Source organism: Phacochoerus africanus, chromosome 9 (assembly GCF_016906955.1).
Source record: "Phacochoerus africanus isolate WHEZ1 chromosome 9, ROS_Pafr_v1, whole genome shotgun sequence".
NCBI lineage: Eukaryota > Metazoa > Chordata > Mammalia > Artiodactyla > Suidae > Phacochoerus > Phacochoerus africanus.
This window is the reverse complement of record NC_062552.1, coordinates 49018098-49034741: the sequence shown is the minus strand read 5'-3', so window position 1 is coordinate 49034741 and position 16644 is coordinate 49018098. Positions and strand designations below refer to the sequence as shown.

The 16644-nt window shown below is 50.8% G+C and overlaps 1 protein-coding gene across 3 annotated transcripts in view; it reads right to left on the bottom strand.

The window, feature by feature from the left end:
- TBC1D2B (TBC1 domain family member 2B) overlaps positions 1-16644 on the bottom strand; it is a 94031-nt gene that overhangs the window by 8701 nt on the left and 68686 nt on the right. For all 3 annotated transcript variants that reach the window (XR_007137035.1, XR_007137036.1, XM_047796076.1), the window contains exons 9-12: positions 13669-14163; positions 10199-10316; positions 4577-4762; positions 2714-2835 (exon numbers count right to left, since the gene is read on the bottom strand). Coding sequence is in view for 1 of the 3 variants with exons in the window: in XM_047796076.1 (XP_047652032.1) it covers positions 2714-2835; positions 4577-4762; positions 10199-10316; positions 13669-14163 (921 nt within the window). In the remaining 2 variants the exon portion in view is untranslated. The remainder of the gene's footprint in view (positions 1-2713; positions 2836-4576; positions 4763-10198; positions 10317-13668; positions 14164-16644) is intronic.

Here is a 16644-nt window from a genome sequence, read left to right as displayed (position 1 = left end):
CCACTGCAGAAGCCAGCTCCTCCAGCACTAAGCAGCAGGGAAGGAAGGCCCTATACACTTACAAACCCCAGGAGAAGCTGTGATGAAACAGAAATGTCACAGGACTTCCTCCTGCCTCTGTCAGAAAACAAACATTTGCTCCTGCTACTCCTCAGTCACTCGGGCTGCTTTACCATGACACATACATAAGAAAGGTCACACGTCCTTGGCATTCCTTCCTCTCATGCTTTTAACCTCCCTCTCCTCGGGCCTCACTCCAAGCCAGGGGGTGCTCCTGCAAGAAGGGAAAGGGCCAGAAAGGCTGGCTTTAAGGCCCGGCTCCCCGGAGCATGTTCTAGAACTTGTGAGTGAGAGAGGCTGGAGCCCAGCCATCACTCAGCGTGGGTCTCTGTGAAAAACAACACTGGCAGGGGACCGGGAACCGGGCTGTAAGACCAGCCCCTTTTCTCCGACAGCCATCAGTCACAGGCTCCGTATACCTGGGATGGAGGTGCCCCAGGCCCTTCTCTGCTGCAGAAAGCACCGAATCAAACTGATACTGGTCACTGCCGATTGAGGCCTATCAGCGCAGGCTGGGCAGCACGGGAGATGACACACCGCCTCTGCCTGGGCCTGGAAGGTCCAGTCTAGAGATGAGAAAGTGCCCTGTGCCCGCCAAGTTCAGAAGATGACGCTCAGCACGTGAAAGGTGCCTCGAAGTCTTGATTCACAGACTGGTCTAAGCTTGTCTCACCCACACCCCTGACCACATCTGACTCAGAATTCCCTACCTCCTCCTTGGCAGAACCAATCCATGGAGGCAGAATCAATGTTCCTTGGAGCCACTAGTCTGGGGAACTTACTAAAATACTGGGCCCCAGTCCAGAGGGAGGGCCAGAGCACCTGCAGTGCTAAGGACACCCCAGGTGATGCTGCTGCATCGGGGAGCTCCAGGCCTTGTTGGACCTTGACTTCTGGCGGCAGAGACAGAAATGCTGCATGAGAGCCTCTCACCAGATGGCGCTGCAGGATCGCAAGACAGAAAGCAGCCCTGCCCTGCCTGCCACAGAGCCGCCTGCCATGCTGACAATGACACCCGCACAAAACTGCCAGGGGCCCAGCAGGATGCCCTCCCTCCCCACGTGTTAGCTGTCAGAGTCAAGTTCACTTAAGACCATTCTTGTCATGTGACCTGACGTAAGATGAAGAAAACACTCTCAAGGCTCACCCCAGACTCAGTCTTTCACAGGCAAACGGTGTTCTTAGATATACTATTGTTGTTGACATAGCAATAAGCCTGAAAACCTCTTAAAAATCCACTTCCCAAGTAAAAGATCCTAACAACAGTGACAACTTTCGAGGAAGCCGGGTACAGCCTCAGCCCCCATCTCCTCCCGACGTCCACGTCCCTGGTCCCCGTGGCCTCACTCAAGAGAATTTAGAGTGTGGTTTTCCAGCCCGGTCCTCCATCTCCTCTCTCTGGCCCTGCACACTCTCCTGCCCCAAGACCCCTGCAGCAACGGTGCCCTGCAGCTCCCAGCTACAATGCTCCAGGATGTGTGCCCTAGGTTGTGAAATAAAATATTCTTATTATGGGTGGCAGTCCACAGAGTTTGGGAAACATGAATAAGCTCCAAATGCCTCTCAGTGAAAGGACTCCCGTGGTTTTCACGAGGTGCCCAGCCTGATGCGGGGGTCCACTCCCATGCAGGAGAGGCGGCTCAGTGCCAGGGCATAGCCAAGGTTAAGGTGGCCTCAGCGCCTCGGACGGAGGGCGCTGCACCGCCTAGTCAGCAGCAGGGCCACAGAAATCCCCTCGGAGAACACAGCCTCGGCCACCAGGGCCAGAGCAGCCACCACCAGTGGTCCAGGGCCTGTACGGACAATGAGGGTGGCCCAGAACAGGCAGTAACTGTGCTGGGGACCAAGGGGGCCAAGCGACCCCTGAACCCTCGGCTATCAGGGCCAGAAAGCCGGGGGCCTCCCAAGTTCAAACTTCTTCTCCACTCTCTTCAGTCTGCCCCCTTTGCTACCTCTGGGGGCATCGCTCTCCAGGCTACCCCCTCTCTCGCCTGCACCCCCCGGTCTTCCACCGCCAGTCCTGCTCCCACCTGACAGGCCCATCTCCTGTCTCACCCTGCAGGGACTTCCCAACCTCTCAGGATGAAGCACAAGGCCCTGGGAATTGTCCACAAGGCCTGAACAGTCCAGCTCTGTTCCCTCCCAGCCTTCAGCCTCGCCACATTGGCCCCACCCTGGCCACGCCACCCCTGCGGTTCCCCAAACACGCTGTGCTCCCACCCTCTGCACATGCCACGTCTTGCCGCCCCTTCCCAGCCGGGTGCACCCAGCTTCCTCCTGCATTGACCCCTTCCCTGGGCTTCCTCTGCCACAGCTGAGCAAATCAGACCGTCACACTGCCCCCCAAGTTCAATGACAGGGCCTGTGCCTCAGTGCCTGGCAGGGGGCCTACGCATAGTCAACAGTAAGTGCTTGTAGACAGATGAGAATGTTACTCTGGTTGCTGGGACCCCTGTTTGCTGGATGAAGAATAAAAGCATCTTTCACCTTAGTTCCTCCTGAATCTTTGGAGGCCACCAGCTGTTCCCACTCCTCTCCCCTTTCTCCCTGGAAGGAGGCGTCCTCGCTCACTGCTGCATGTCTGGGAAGGTTCTGGCTTTATGATGGTAGGGACAGGCTCGAGGAGGCAAGGGTCAGGATTCCAAGGGCTCACCTAGCATCCAGGATGGTGCGCGTGAAATAGCGGAGATACTTGAATATGGACATGGAATCTTGCAATTTCAGGATCTCCTCTTCCTTGTACTTAAAAAGTGCCAGGGCAAAGCGGAAGATAACCTGTGCAAAGGACGGAGGAGCCCGTGAGGAGAGAAGCAGCGCGGCCGCAGGTGCCAGCTCTGGGGGTGGACAGGCCTCCCCGGGGCCCTGGGAGTGGCCCCGCGCAGCAGACACCTGACCTGATACACAGCTTCTGCTGATGCGAATCTTAATAGAAAACCATTTTCAGCAACACTTCAACCCAAACCAAAAATTCCCCTAAGGACTAGAATCTTTGTGGAATCCTTCCACATTCAGCTCACACTTCCAGTCAACAAGCTATAAAGAACTGCAAATAATTTTAAAAATCAAAATTAGGGTCCTTGGATTCTGAAGCTCTTGGAGAGCCCTACCTCCAGAGGAAATTTTTATCTCAACTACTGACACTGGGCTCAGAATGACTGACTTCTGAATATGGTGACGAAGTCAAATTTTTGTTTTACTGATTCTTGGGTAGGGGGGCACCGCTTTGAGGCTAGAGGGACTGGATGCCTGGGGGGCCCCACAAGTTCAAGCAGCTTTGGGACAAACCACTTTGTCCAACATCTGAGGGCACAGGCTGGCCTGTACCAGCCTGCGCTTCCTCTTATCTAGAAAGCAATACCTACAGAGTTTAAGTAAGTTGTCTTTCTCTTAACATCCCTACTTAGGGCCTAATAGGAAACACTGTTTAAGCCCTAGTTGAGAACTCTTTTTAATAATGACAGACTAGATTTACAAGTTAAAACAGACTGTGTTGGGCAGAGTATGGGGAGATACACGCACTCAAACTTTGGGGTGGGAGCAGGAACTGGTGGGGCCCTTCTGAGGGCAATTTGGCACATTCTCGATGAAAACCACAGGGTCCTTGGGTTCTGGGTTTACCCTGGATACACTTGCACATGTGTAAGAGACAATTATAAGGAGTCACTGCAGGAGTTCCTGCGTGGCTCAGTGGTAACAAATGCGACTAGGATCCATGAGGATGCAGGTTTGATCCCTGACCTTGCTCAGTGGGTTAAGGATCCCATCTTGCTGTGGCTGTGGTCTAGGCCGGGGGCTGCAGCTCCAATTCCACCCCTAGCCTGGGAACCTCCATATGCCACAGGTCTAAAAAAGCAAAAAAAAAAAAAAAAAAGCAGTCATTGCAACACAGTTTGAAGTGGCAAAGGACAGGAAACAATGTAAGTATCCATCCTCAGGGGACTGTTATGTACATTTCTGGTTCATCTGTAGGAGACACTGTACAGAGTTTAAAAAAGAAGAAAAGCCAGATCTATATGCCTCAACATGAAACTGTCTCCAAGAAATAATCTGAAAAACATATTTCAGATATACATTAAAAACCCTTCAAAACAAGATATAATACATGGAGAGGAGCAGGCAGGGGATCTTCTTTCTCCTGCATACCCTGTTACATGAGCTGAATTTACCATGTATTTTATTCACAATTTTTTTTTTTAATACAAAGTAGACTGGGTGGTGGACTTCCCATGTGGCTCACAACAAAATAGACTGGGTGGGAAGCTTGTGGGCAGGAGGGCTCTGAAGCTGACCCCTGAGTTTGCCCCAGTCCTCTGCTTACTCTGGGCCTCCACCTCCTCGTCCGGACAATGGGGATAACACTGCCATCTGTGTGACAGAGGTTGAGGCTCAGACTGCAATTCCATGTTTCTGATGAACCAGCAAATGACTGCTGTTTCCTGCAACCCAAGCCCGGCTGCTGAGCTGCCCCTGCTGCTGCCCTGGCCACTGCCCATAGTCAGCCAGCAAGCAGACCCACCTTTGGTCCCTCATAAAGGAAAGAGTCCCATATTTTAAAGAGGATGTCACTAACGACGCTGTCCACAAACACCACCAGAAACCAGTTGAACGTGATGAGGGTGTAGTCGACTTTGTACTGTTCAAAGTGGGTGTGCAGTCGAGGCAGCTTCTCACTCATGAGGTCTCTGAACACCCGCTGGTCCACCTGGAGAGGGAGCCAAGGCAAGAAGTTTAGGGGGTCCGCCATGGCACCAAGTAGACCATCTGGGGCCCTAGCGGGGCTGCTGGCCCACCGCAACACCCCACACACGATGGCCTCACTCCAGGGCGGGCTGTTCTGCACCCCAGAAGCAGGTGACCCTGCATACCATAGGTGCTCATCAAGCGCCCGCTGACTGGCCATGGGTCCCATGGCCTGAAAGCCGCTTCTATCCTCCAGAGGCCCCTTGAAAACAGGCTGCTGCAGAGCCAGTGGGGAGCCACCCTTGCTAATCAGCGCAGCTAACAAAGGGCCCTACACCCAAGTCCCGGGCCAGAGGAAGGGTGAGTATCACCATGAATGCTCATCAGGTATGTACTGGGCTGCCTGGGGCAGCGAGGGAACCAGGACTCCAGAGTGAGATGCCCCAGTGTGAATGTCAGCTCCACCACTTTCTAGCTGGGTGGCCTCAGGCAGACTGTGTTCTGGACAGCTCTGCGCCTCAGCTGGATGACAGTTAATGATCTTTCACCAGGGCTACTGTGAAGGTTGCATGAGGCTTCGGTGAACTACCAACCAAAACAGGTGGCTGTTACTCACCCAGGCCCAGAGTTAAATCAGGTTCATCCCTGAACTCAAGGTGCTAAAAGACAGTGGGAAGCCAGGCGTAGGGACTGTTAGGACAGCCGTGGCCGGGGCCTGGGAAAGATATGTTCCCAGAGCTTTACAGAGCCCTGGATGGGTGCCAGCCACGCCTGGTGGACAGCCCTGTGCTGGGAGCACGGGACTCTGGGAAGAGAGGGTGTGAGGGAGGCAGCCCCACCTGGCAGGCTCCCAGTCACTGAGGAGTAGACGTCGCCCACAGGCCAGGGGCTTTTCCAGCCTTTGTGTGTGACCCACAGAAAAAATGGATCAACCATCACCCAGTCTATGTGCACAAAACAGAAACAAATGTTTCACAAACAATACTTAGCCCACATTGCAGGGCACACTTTGATGCTTCAATTCTAGTCTATTCAACTTAATTTGGTGGGGAAAAAAAAAAAAAGGTAGTGCCAACCCACTACACTGATTTCTCTACCCGCATGTGGAAACCGTAGCAGGCAATGAATGAGAAGCATTAAGAGGCTTTAAGCAGAAGAGTGATGCAGCTGGATGTGTGCTTTAGATCTGTTTCTCTACTTGCAAAGGGGGGCTGAGCTGAAGGGGAAGCAAGGCCCCCCGGAGCCCTGCCCCAGCACCCAGGGCAGAAGTGATGAAACCCTGAACTAAGGAGAGGGGGTGGGAGGCCAGGAGCACAGGGAACAGAACTACATGGTTCTGTAGAACCTACGGCCTGAAGAACCTATGGCCCCGCTGCTGCCAGAGGGAGGCCGCTCAGCACACCCAGGCTTTCCAGCTGGTGCACGGGAAAGGCTGGATCACAGGCACCAGGGCTGGGCAGTTGGGGGAAGCCTGGGACAAGGTGGTGCCCGAGGGGCATCTCTAGCAGGGTAAGCGCAGCCCACCAGAGACTGAGGCTGGGGCTCCCTCGGGGGCCTCCGCTGGGTGGAGTGAGGTCACCACCTGGGTGGTGAAACTGCGAGGAAGAAAGAGACCAGCTGAAGGAGAGTGAGCTGCAAATGCCCCACGGGCCAGAGCCAGGCTGTCCCAGAGTGAGGGCAGTGGTGAGGAAGTGCCGGCACTGGTGAAGGGCACCCACCACCCAAACGGCAGGTACACTGTGGCGCGAGGATGAAGTGGTACAACCATTTGGGAGAACAATCCGGCAACACCCAGAAAATGTGAAGACACTACAGCAGGTCTACGCTTGGGACTGAATCCCAGAAAAACATGCAAAACTTCCCCTGCCAATCGGTCAAGACCAAAGGTGTGATAATTCTTGGGATTACTGGGATACTAAAATAATGAGAAACAATCTAGATAATTTTTTTTTTTTTTTTTTTTTTTAGGGCTGCACCTGTAGCATATGGAGGTTCCCAGGCTAGGGGTCAAATTGGAGCTGCAGCTGCTGGCCTATGCCCCAGCCCACAGCAATGCCAGATCTGAGCCGCATCTGCGACTTACACCACAGCTCACAGCAATGCCTGGATCCTTAACCCACTGAGCGAGCCAGGGATCAAACTTGCATCCTCATGGATCCTAGTCAGATTTGTTTCCACGTGCCACGATGGGAACTCCAAGATAAATGTTAAAATGACATTTTAAAATGTCCTTTTCAGGACACCCCAAAACTCTGAGAAATTCAATTGTTCATCCTTTGGGGAAGTTTTTTTTTTTTTTTTTTAAGACATCTTGACAATAAAAAAGTTTTTTTTTAAAGAATGTTGGAGGTCTCTTGTAGTGTGGTAGGTTAAGGACCTGGCATTGTCACTACAGTAGCTTGGGTCACTGCTGTGGCATGGGTTTGATCCCTGGCCCAAGAACTTCCACATTCCACATGCTGTGGGCGCAACCAAAAAATAAATAAATAAAAAATAAAAAGAATGTTTCATAGATTCAAGGAGTTGTTATTGGCTAAAATTTAAATTTTTAAAAGGCAAAGTAACATAAAAAACAAAAACATATTATTTTTTACAGAAATGATTCTAAAGCATTGTAAAGTCATCCTGTGATCCAGAGAGGATAACAAATATTGGAAACAAACATTTTTGACCATTTTGCTTTCTAACTAGGAGAGACAAAATTTCAAAGATCCAAATTGGCTGAAATGAATTATAATTAACTTTTCTTAGAAGACTTAAAAAAACCCAGAAAGACATTAAAGTTATAAAACCACCCCAGGGTGTACAAAAAGTATCAGCCTCTCACCTTCTCACCCCCAACCACTCCCCACCCCTGCACCACCTACTGAAAAGCAAGTTATAAAAGCAGCCCATTGTGCCCTTGGGTAGCCATGATGACAAGCCATGCCTGGACATTCTCTTTGCTCAGTTTCCCTGGAAGTGGGTCTGCCTCACTTCCTAGTGATGGGACTTCTTTCCTGCCAGGGCTATTCCATCCCTTGGCATTTAAACAATGACTGCGGATGTGCCCTGGCCAGTGCTGGGGATCAGGTGCTGCATTGAAGGGGCTATAAACCGGCAAGGGAGATGGACCACTGACCACTGGACCAAGTGATGGCGATGTGATCCATTCTGCCCGGAAGGTCCAGGCTGAAGGTGCCTGAGAGGAAGGAACCAGTCAGCTGGCCTTGAAATGGGAGACCAGGCACAAACCTGTCCTCCCAGGTAGTGGCAGGTGGTGCTGGTTCTTGAGGCTGCCCAGTGATGGCAGAGGGCTGGTGGGGAGCATACTGCCAGGGAATGCTGGCTGGGGCCTCTGTTCAGCCCCCCTGAGCTTAAGAGGACGTGGAAAGACTATTCATCTCTCTGTGTTCAGTGCCTAGTGAGGTCCTGGCACACAATGTGCACTCAGCTGAGGGGACAGACGGAGAGGCTGCCGAGCATCTGGACTGCAGCACAGCATGCAAGGGCCTTGGGCCCTGGGCTCTGGCAGGAGGCGGTCTGCAAAGCACAGCCCTAGGGGCTGAGTGCACACACAAAGCTACCCCTGTTTTAAGAGTGGCCTTATGCAATTCCATCATAGGAGAAAGTTAAATACATCATGCCCATTTACCCGACTGAATATTACAGCCACCAAATATGATGGTTGAAAACAATATAATGATAGGGGAAAATGCTCAGGCTGTCATGGGAAATAGCCAGGAAAATCAGTCTCTCAATTTGGGTACCTAAAAATATTTGGGGGGGAGGCGAAGGCAGGAAGAGAGGACAGGAGGCAACCACAGTGATGCAGGAGAGGGGAGGGCGACCTAACAATGGTGAGGGGACCAGGGGAACAGACTTGCCGGGCAGGTGGCAGTGATCAGAAAGAGCAACTCCACGGACAGAGAGGGAGGAGGACTCAGGACTCAGGCTGACTCAGTTCCAAGCCTGGAGGACTAGCACTGAGGGAGCAGCATAGACGCTAAGAGAGGACAGTAACAAGGGTCCTTCCAGAGGCAGAAATGCAAACAGAACATAAAACGCAAGGCCCAACCAGGAAACAGAAGCCACACCAAACATTTATAACTGGGCTTCCCAGGGATATGGGCACACTGGTGACAGAAAAGCTGAGCAGCCAGACAGCTGACGGTGAGGCAGCCCAGAGGGCGTGATGGGGAGGCCATGGCCAGGATGGAGTAGGGGGTCCCTACTGGCACCGAGAACCCACCGGTCAGGTGGCAGTGCCTCAGAGGAGACAGTCACTGGCAGAGGCAGTGCCCTGACCTAGAGGGAGAGACCTGCCTTCAGCTCCCTCCCCAGTCCTGCCAGTGCCTCCAGCAGCTGACCAGGAGCTGGGTACCAGCGTACGGGCCCAGCTGTGGGGACAAGAGTAGAGCAGGGGAGGCGAGAAATGGCTGTGGGCAGGCAGGCCAAGTGTGGAGTGTGGCATGAGTGTGGAGAAGATGACGCAGTGGAGCTCGGACACCAGCAGAGCTAAGGTCAAGAGACAGAGGGCTCATGGGCAGGACCGGGCCAAAGGTCAGACAAGGAGGAGGGCCACCGGAGGCGAAGCAGGGAAAGGCCGCTACAGAAGCCAGTGATGGCCGCAGCCTTAGCCCAGCACAAGGAAGAGATGTCCTGAGCTGCAAGTGCCAAGGGTCTGGTCCAAACCAGGACTGTGCCAAGCAGGGACAGAACCCCTGGCCTCTGGCAGCCCACATCATCCTACCCTGCCCCTGGCTTCAGACTCCAGGAGTGGCGGGCATGAACTGTGCCACTGAGATCTCCTGCTGCAGGCAGTGACTGACGGCCCCAGGGCTGCCCACTCCAGATCCATCACCTCATTTGCTTACAGAAGCCATGTTTCGTTCCTGTGAGACGTGTGCGCCTTTAACAGGTGACCTTGGCTTGAGGAGTCCGCACTGGCCTGGCCAAAACCGCACAGCAGGCTGGGATCTTCCCCACCCACCCAAACCTCCCTCCTTCCCCAGGTCTGGGGATTCTCGGAGCCTTCCCCGCCCCTCGGTCCTTCGCAGGGGTTCCCCTCATAAATCTCTGGCACGTCTGCTTCTGCCTTGGCCTCTGCTGCTTGGAGAAGTTAAGCTAACACATCAGACTCCCCAAGCACCCCTGGATCGTAGCTTAGCCAGCCAGGCAGGCCAAGCCAGAGAGAGAGCGCTGAGCAGTGACCACACAGCGTGTGGTCTGCAGGCCTGGTCTATTTCTCTCTGGATGCAGCCCTCGCTCTGCTGGCTGCCAGAGTGCCGAGTGAGCCCAACCTGGCACTCACTCACTCGAGAACAGCCTGGCCCAGTCTGGGGTGGGGCCCAACCCTGGTGTGCCTCCTGGTCAGCTGCTGAGGCCACACATACGAAGCCGTACCCACCAAATCTTAACTCAGGTCACACTTCAGCTCTAAATTCTACAAGTTGACACACAATATTTTTAGAAGTACCTGGGATCCTAAAAGAGTCTTTGTGTAATAGTCTCGAGGCATGAAAACTTCCACTATGGTGACTAGACACCAGAAAGCATCCTCTTGCTCCAGGTACAGGAGGGCCACGGCCACCAATCTAAAAGCAAATGGAGAACAAGGTAAGCGCCAGCCTCCCGGCCCAGCCCCAGGCCCCGTGGCCGTCCGCAGGGTGCCATGCTCTCCTCAGAGAGAAAGGCATTTCCTAGTTTGAGCAGCAAAGCTACAGCCACCCTCCCCTTCACTTAGTTTTTATTTAAAGATGATGAAATTGTTTCCCGACAATCAGGCAGCCTCATTTTTAAAAATGTTTTCATGGTCAGATTTTTGCTAAGGCAGCTAATTCTTGGAGTTTATTGTTCAAGAAGTTCCAGCTAATCCTTTTATGCACAAAAAATCCAGAGGTGAATATACAGGACAAAGAGCACAGGATGGTTTAAAAACACCTTTCCTAATACCAGTCTGCTTGAAATGGGGGTTTGGATGAATGAAGCACGTGGGGGGCTTTCTCCAAGAACTGCCCCCAGAAACTGGCTTTCTCCCAGCCTGCAGGTGGGCTGGGGGAGGGGGCCCAATGTATCACCTGTCACATCACTCATGGCGACCGGAAAATTGGGTCTGGCTGTTTACACTGTCACCACTGAGAGTCTCCTCATCTAGTACCCCAGGTCGGCTCTGAGCAGGCCTTAAGGGCAGAAGGATACAAAGGGAGGGGGAGAGGAAAGCCCCCTCTACACATCCAAGGACCTCTGCTCACACCATGAACCTTCTGGGCATCACTTATGGGAAAACCCTAAAGCTACTTCTCAGAATTTTTTTTAATCCCTTTGATGAAATAATGAAGTCTCAATTTAAAAGTTTAAAAAGAAAAGAGAACTGGCAAGCAGATGCCCCAGGAGGCACGGATGGAATGGAGGGGAGAAAGGTAGCACTGGGTGGGGAGGGACAAGAACAGAAAAATGGGACACATGCAGCACCGAGGACGCCAGGGGAAGGAGCCGGGTCTGAAACCAGCCGAGCCTCTGAGGACAGCACTTGCAGTTAACCTATGCTCAGGATGACAGGCTTGAATCGCTTAGAAAAAGCTGGAGCTCTCCTGGGTTCTCAGAATGTACGTACGAAATATTTTAAAGGAAAAAAAAAAAAGTCCAGTAAAATGGTTAAAATTTAGAGGCCCTAATGGTGATCGGGTGGAGAGAAAGCTTTAATTTTCTGAAAGTTGTACTTTGTGTGGAAGAACTGATTCCATGACAATGTCAGACAGATGGGGTGTTATGCGACCCTCCCAGCTGGCATCCTCAAGTCCTAAAGTTAGGGAGGTTTTCAGCTTCCAAGAATTTTTAAACCAAGTATATCTTGTGAACTGCAGATTTAAGCAAAACAAGACTGCTTTGTTAGGCAGTATCTTATTTACAGGCTCTCTTTTTTTCTTTTTTAATGGGGACCACTGAGGAGCACCAAAGTCCTTTTACTTTCAGGGCTCAGAGAGGCCACCCTGTCCTGACCACAGAGGCAGTGACTCCCCGGAAACCACTGGTAACGGGTCTTAACCAAATCACATTCCAGTGTAAAAACCTTTCTTCCTTCAATACTATCATTTCAGATGCAAACAAAAGCCCTTATCTGGAGGTCAGGATCCGGCACCAAAGAGGATTAAAAAGACCCCTGAGGAGTTCCCGTCGTGGTGCAGTGGTTAACGAATCCGACTAGGAACCATGAGGTTGCGGGTTCGGTCCCTGCCCTTGCTCAGTGGGTTAACGATCCGGCATTGCCGTGAGCTGTGGTGTAGGTTGCAGACGCGGCTCGGATCCCGCGTTGCTGTGGCTCTGGCGTAGGCCGGCGGCTACAGCTCCGATTCGACCCCTAGCCTGGGAACCTCCATATGCCGCGGGAGCTGCCCAAGAAATAGCAACAACAACAAAAACAAAAGACAAAAGACAAAAAAAAAAAAAACCCTGAGCAGCCAGGATAAATAAAAAGCATTCAGAACTCAAGGCATGCACCTGAATTATAGGAGAACTGCTAAGACTGTACACAGAGTTTCTTCATTCTTACTTTGTCCATATTTCTTTTTTTTTTTTTTTTTGGCTGCACCTGCAGCATGTAAAAGCTCCCCAGGCTAGGGACTGAACCTGCACCATAGCAGTGACAGTGCCAGATCCTTAACCTGTTCAGCCACCAGGGAACTTTATCCATATTTCTGATAAGCTTGTTCCCTACTTTGACTACACAGAGGAATATAAATGGACGCTGTAACGACAGTGGTGAGCAGAAGCGTGTCAGCCAGGTAAGAGATGACCGGGAGGTAAAAAGCAGCATAGCACTCAAAGTGCAGTGATGGGAGCAGCTTCCTGGAGACAAAATCTCAGCACCCTGCCCCCGACCTGTGAACTCATCCTGCAGTAGCTCAGCTCAGAATGAGGAGCCCAAATAGTTAGGAGAAGTGAGAGGCTTTTCCGTGTCCTTTGCCTACGGAAGCAGGCAAGTATGCCAAACATTATAGAAGGTTCTAGTCCAAAAGAAAATAAGTTTGGGCTCTTCGAGGGCTAGGTTTCAACCAACTGAAGAACTGTTGGGGGCAACCTCCTGATTTATAAAGATCCTGGATAAATAAGGAGTGGCCTTGTTTTCACGACATGCATTATAAACAAATAAAATCAAACTTCCAATCAAAACCTGAATGAGCACTTCCCACTGTGGCTCAATGGTTAACGAATCCAACTAGGAACCATGAGGTTGTGGGTTCGATCCCTGGCCTTGCTCAGTGGGTTAAGGATCTGGCATTGTCGTGAGCTGTGGTGTAGGTCAAAGACTCGGCTTGGATCCCACGTTGCTGTGGCTGTGGTGTAGGCTGGCGGCTACAGCTCCAATTACACCCAGCTTGGGATCCATATGCTGCAGGTGCGGCCCTAGAAAAGGCAAAAGAACCAAAAAACAAACAAACAAACAAACAAACAAAAAAACTGAGTGAGAGGAGTTCCCACTATGGCACAGTGGCACCATGGCATTGGCAATATCTCTGTGGCACCAGGATGCAGGTTCAATTCCTAGCCCAGCACAGTGTGTTAAAGGCTGCTGCGGTGTAGTTCGCCACTGTGGCTCAGATCTGATCCCTGGTCTGGGAACTCCATATACCACAGGACAACCAAGAAGAAACAAAAACCAAAAATACCCTGAGTGTAATCTGAACAACAAGGAATCAAAATGAGGAACATAGTTGTTTCAAACAGTTTGACTTTGGTATTCTTCGTACTTTTCGAAAGCATGTTTGTTTCTCTCAATTACTCTAGAATTGGGGATGCTACATAATTAAAACTAGCTTACTGCAGCTACTTCTTTCCCTTAAAAGACTGGCTTTGCCTGGCTCTCCAGGAGGGGAGCCACTGTCAGGCCCTGGGGCTATAAGCCGTCTTCAATGGCAAATAGGAACCCGGTGTGGGCCCAGCACCCACCTGTTTAGACCTTGGCAGTAGCCGATATCTGGATTCCGCCAGGAGAAGGCGAGCAGGACGTTGCGTAACTTCTGTATGCCTTCTGAGGTGGGGCACGAGTAATGTTTGTTGTTGGGCAGAGTCCGCAGCAGATCCAGCTCGATCTGCTTGGAGGCCGGGTTCTGTTTCTCCAGCGCCTTCTGGAGCAAGTTCTGGAAGTAACCAGGCTGAGTGCTGTCCTTGAACTTCCTGGTGTGAAGGTCCACACACCACTTCCACACCTTGGAACGGTGCTCGTGGGGAATGCCTGCCCGGATCAGGTTCTTTAGTTCCGGGGAGCACATCATTTCCCTGTTCATTGTGCTCGCAAAGTAGTTTTCCCACTTGACCCCCGTGGAGACCTCCTGGTTTTCTGTGAGGTAGAGAGTCTTCAGGTCCAATGCCCGGACTTTGGCAACCAACTTCTCTTCCTCGTCATCCTCTGGGACGGTCCTAAACCCATAAATGTCATATTCACTGTTGAGAAAAACAAAAGGAAAAATTAAATGATGCCATCTGGGCAAAAGAAAATAAAAGGCTAATGAAACAAGAAAAGAGCCTAGAAATCGACCCGTGTAAATAGCATTTGACCAGGCATTTCAACTCAGTGAGGAAACAATAAACTTTCAACACACAGGGGAGGATAGCTGGCTACCTAAATTGAAAAACATTATGTTATAGATCTTTTTCTTTTCTTTTTTTCTTTTTTTAGCTGCACCCAGAGCATGTGAAAGTTCCTGGGCCAGGGATTAAACCTGCACCACAGCAGTGAGAAGGCCGAATTCTTAACTGCTAGGCCTCCAGGAAAGTCCTCTTCTTGATAGCATACAGGGAAAAAAAATCAACTTTAGATGTTTGAGGTGCTAAATGGGAAAAGCACAGAAAATATACGCAATACTACAAACGTAAGGCTGATGTATTGGCTACATTAATACATGTGTGCGTGTATGTTTGTATACCATACACACACACATAACACTTATGTTAGAAACTTTTCTTTTTTTTTGTCTTTTTGCCATTTCTTGGGCCGCTCCCACAGCATATGGAGGTTCCCAGGCTAGGGGTCCAATCGGAGCTGTAGCCGCTGGCCTATGCCACAGCCATAGCAACGCGGGATCTGGGCCGCGTCTGCAACCTACACCACAGCTCATGGCAACGCCGGATCTTTAACCCACTGAGCAAGGCCAGGGATCGAACCCGCGACCTCATGGTTCCTAGTCAGATTCATTAACCACTGCGCCACGAGGGGAACTCCTAGAAACAAATTTTAAAAAGTGAAAAGAAGAGTTCCCTGGTGGCCTTGTGGTTAAGGACCCAGCATTGTCACTGCAGTGGCTCAGGTTCGATCCTTGGCCCAGGAACTTCTGCATGCTGCAGGCGCAGCCAAGAAAAATAAAATAAAATAAAAAGTGAAAGGTCAAGGGGGAAATATTTGTAAGATATTAGGGATGAAAAAGAATTAAGGCTGTGGTAGGCAGAATAACGGCCCCCTAAGGATATCCCTGGAACCTGTGAATGTTACACTATGTGGCAAAAGGAACACTGCATGTGGAATTATGGTTGGAGAATTTGAGATGTGGAGATGATCCTGGGTTATCCAGGTGGGACACAGTAATCCTAGGAGCCCTTAAAAGTGGAAGAGGAAGGCAGAAGTTCTGCCCAGAGAAGAGACAGGGGGGATGGGAAGAGTGAGAGGGGCTGGACCCACTGTTGCTGGCTCTGGAGAAGGAAGAAGGGGGCCACAAGCCAAAGGAGGGCAGGCAGCCTCTGAGATGTGGGGATGGCCATGCCTGACAGCCTGCAGAGACAAAGACCTAGTCCCACAACCAGAAGGAACTGCATTCTGCCAGCCACCTGCATGAGACAGGACAGAGAGTGTCTCCGAGAACCTCCAGAGAGGCACATCGTGCTGCGGATACCCTGATCTTCATCCAGTGACACCGTGCGGGGCTGCAGACTGACAGAACTGTTGGGTAAGACATATGCATTGCTTTAAGCCACTGAATTTGTGATAATTTCTAGCAGTCAGAGAAAACCAATGCAAAGGCCTTTCACACACTGCTGCTGAGTGGGCACACCCAGACAAGTACCTTGGAAATGAGATCCAGCAGAGCTGAAGCTGTGCCTTCCCTGGAGGTCAAGAATTCCACTTGGAGCCTCCACCCTAGAGAAATTCTCTTTTGTGGACACGTGAAAACACGGACCATGATGCTCAGTGCATCACGGTTTTTAACAAGGAAAAAGGGAACAATTCTAAGTGTCCCCTGTGAGAGGAGAGAATAATGAGATACCCTCATACGATGAAGCTGTGTGAGGCAGGTAAAAAAAAAAAGCAATGCTAAGGAGCTACATGTATCAGCCTGCATAATTTCAGAAAATAATGCTGAAAGAAGTTGCAAAAAGGTATGAATATGATGGGATTAACATGTTAAAAAGCATCTTCAAACAGAGGTTCATTTTGAAGTGTTTAAAGGTGAAATGACTTGTCTGGCACTTGCTTTAAAATATTCCAGGAAAAAGAAACAAAACAAACTTTGGAAGGGAAAGGGGAAGAAATTGGCAAAACATCAATAATTGCTAAATCACTGTTTATCAGTTGCATGTGGGGGGCTGTTGTATTATTCCATCTAGTACTTTGTATGTTTGAAGTTTTCCATTAATGAAAATTTAAAAGAAAAACAATATATACAGCTATTCTACTTCCATATGAAATCTGAAAACCATAAACAGTAAGAGCTGCAAACACATATGGGCAGATGTGCTGCCCTCAGGGCAGATTCTGGGCCACCCTTGTGGGTGTCCCCCCACACCAGGAACAAAGCAAGAGCATGCAGCATGGAGACGGTGCTCCAGGCCTGAGAACCTGGCTGCCCCGCTGGGGTCCTGTCCTTCCCACTCACCAGCCCTATGACTCTGGACAAGCTATATAACCTCCCTAATCCCAGTGTCTACATTTGC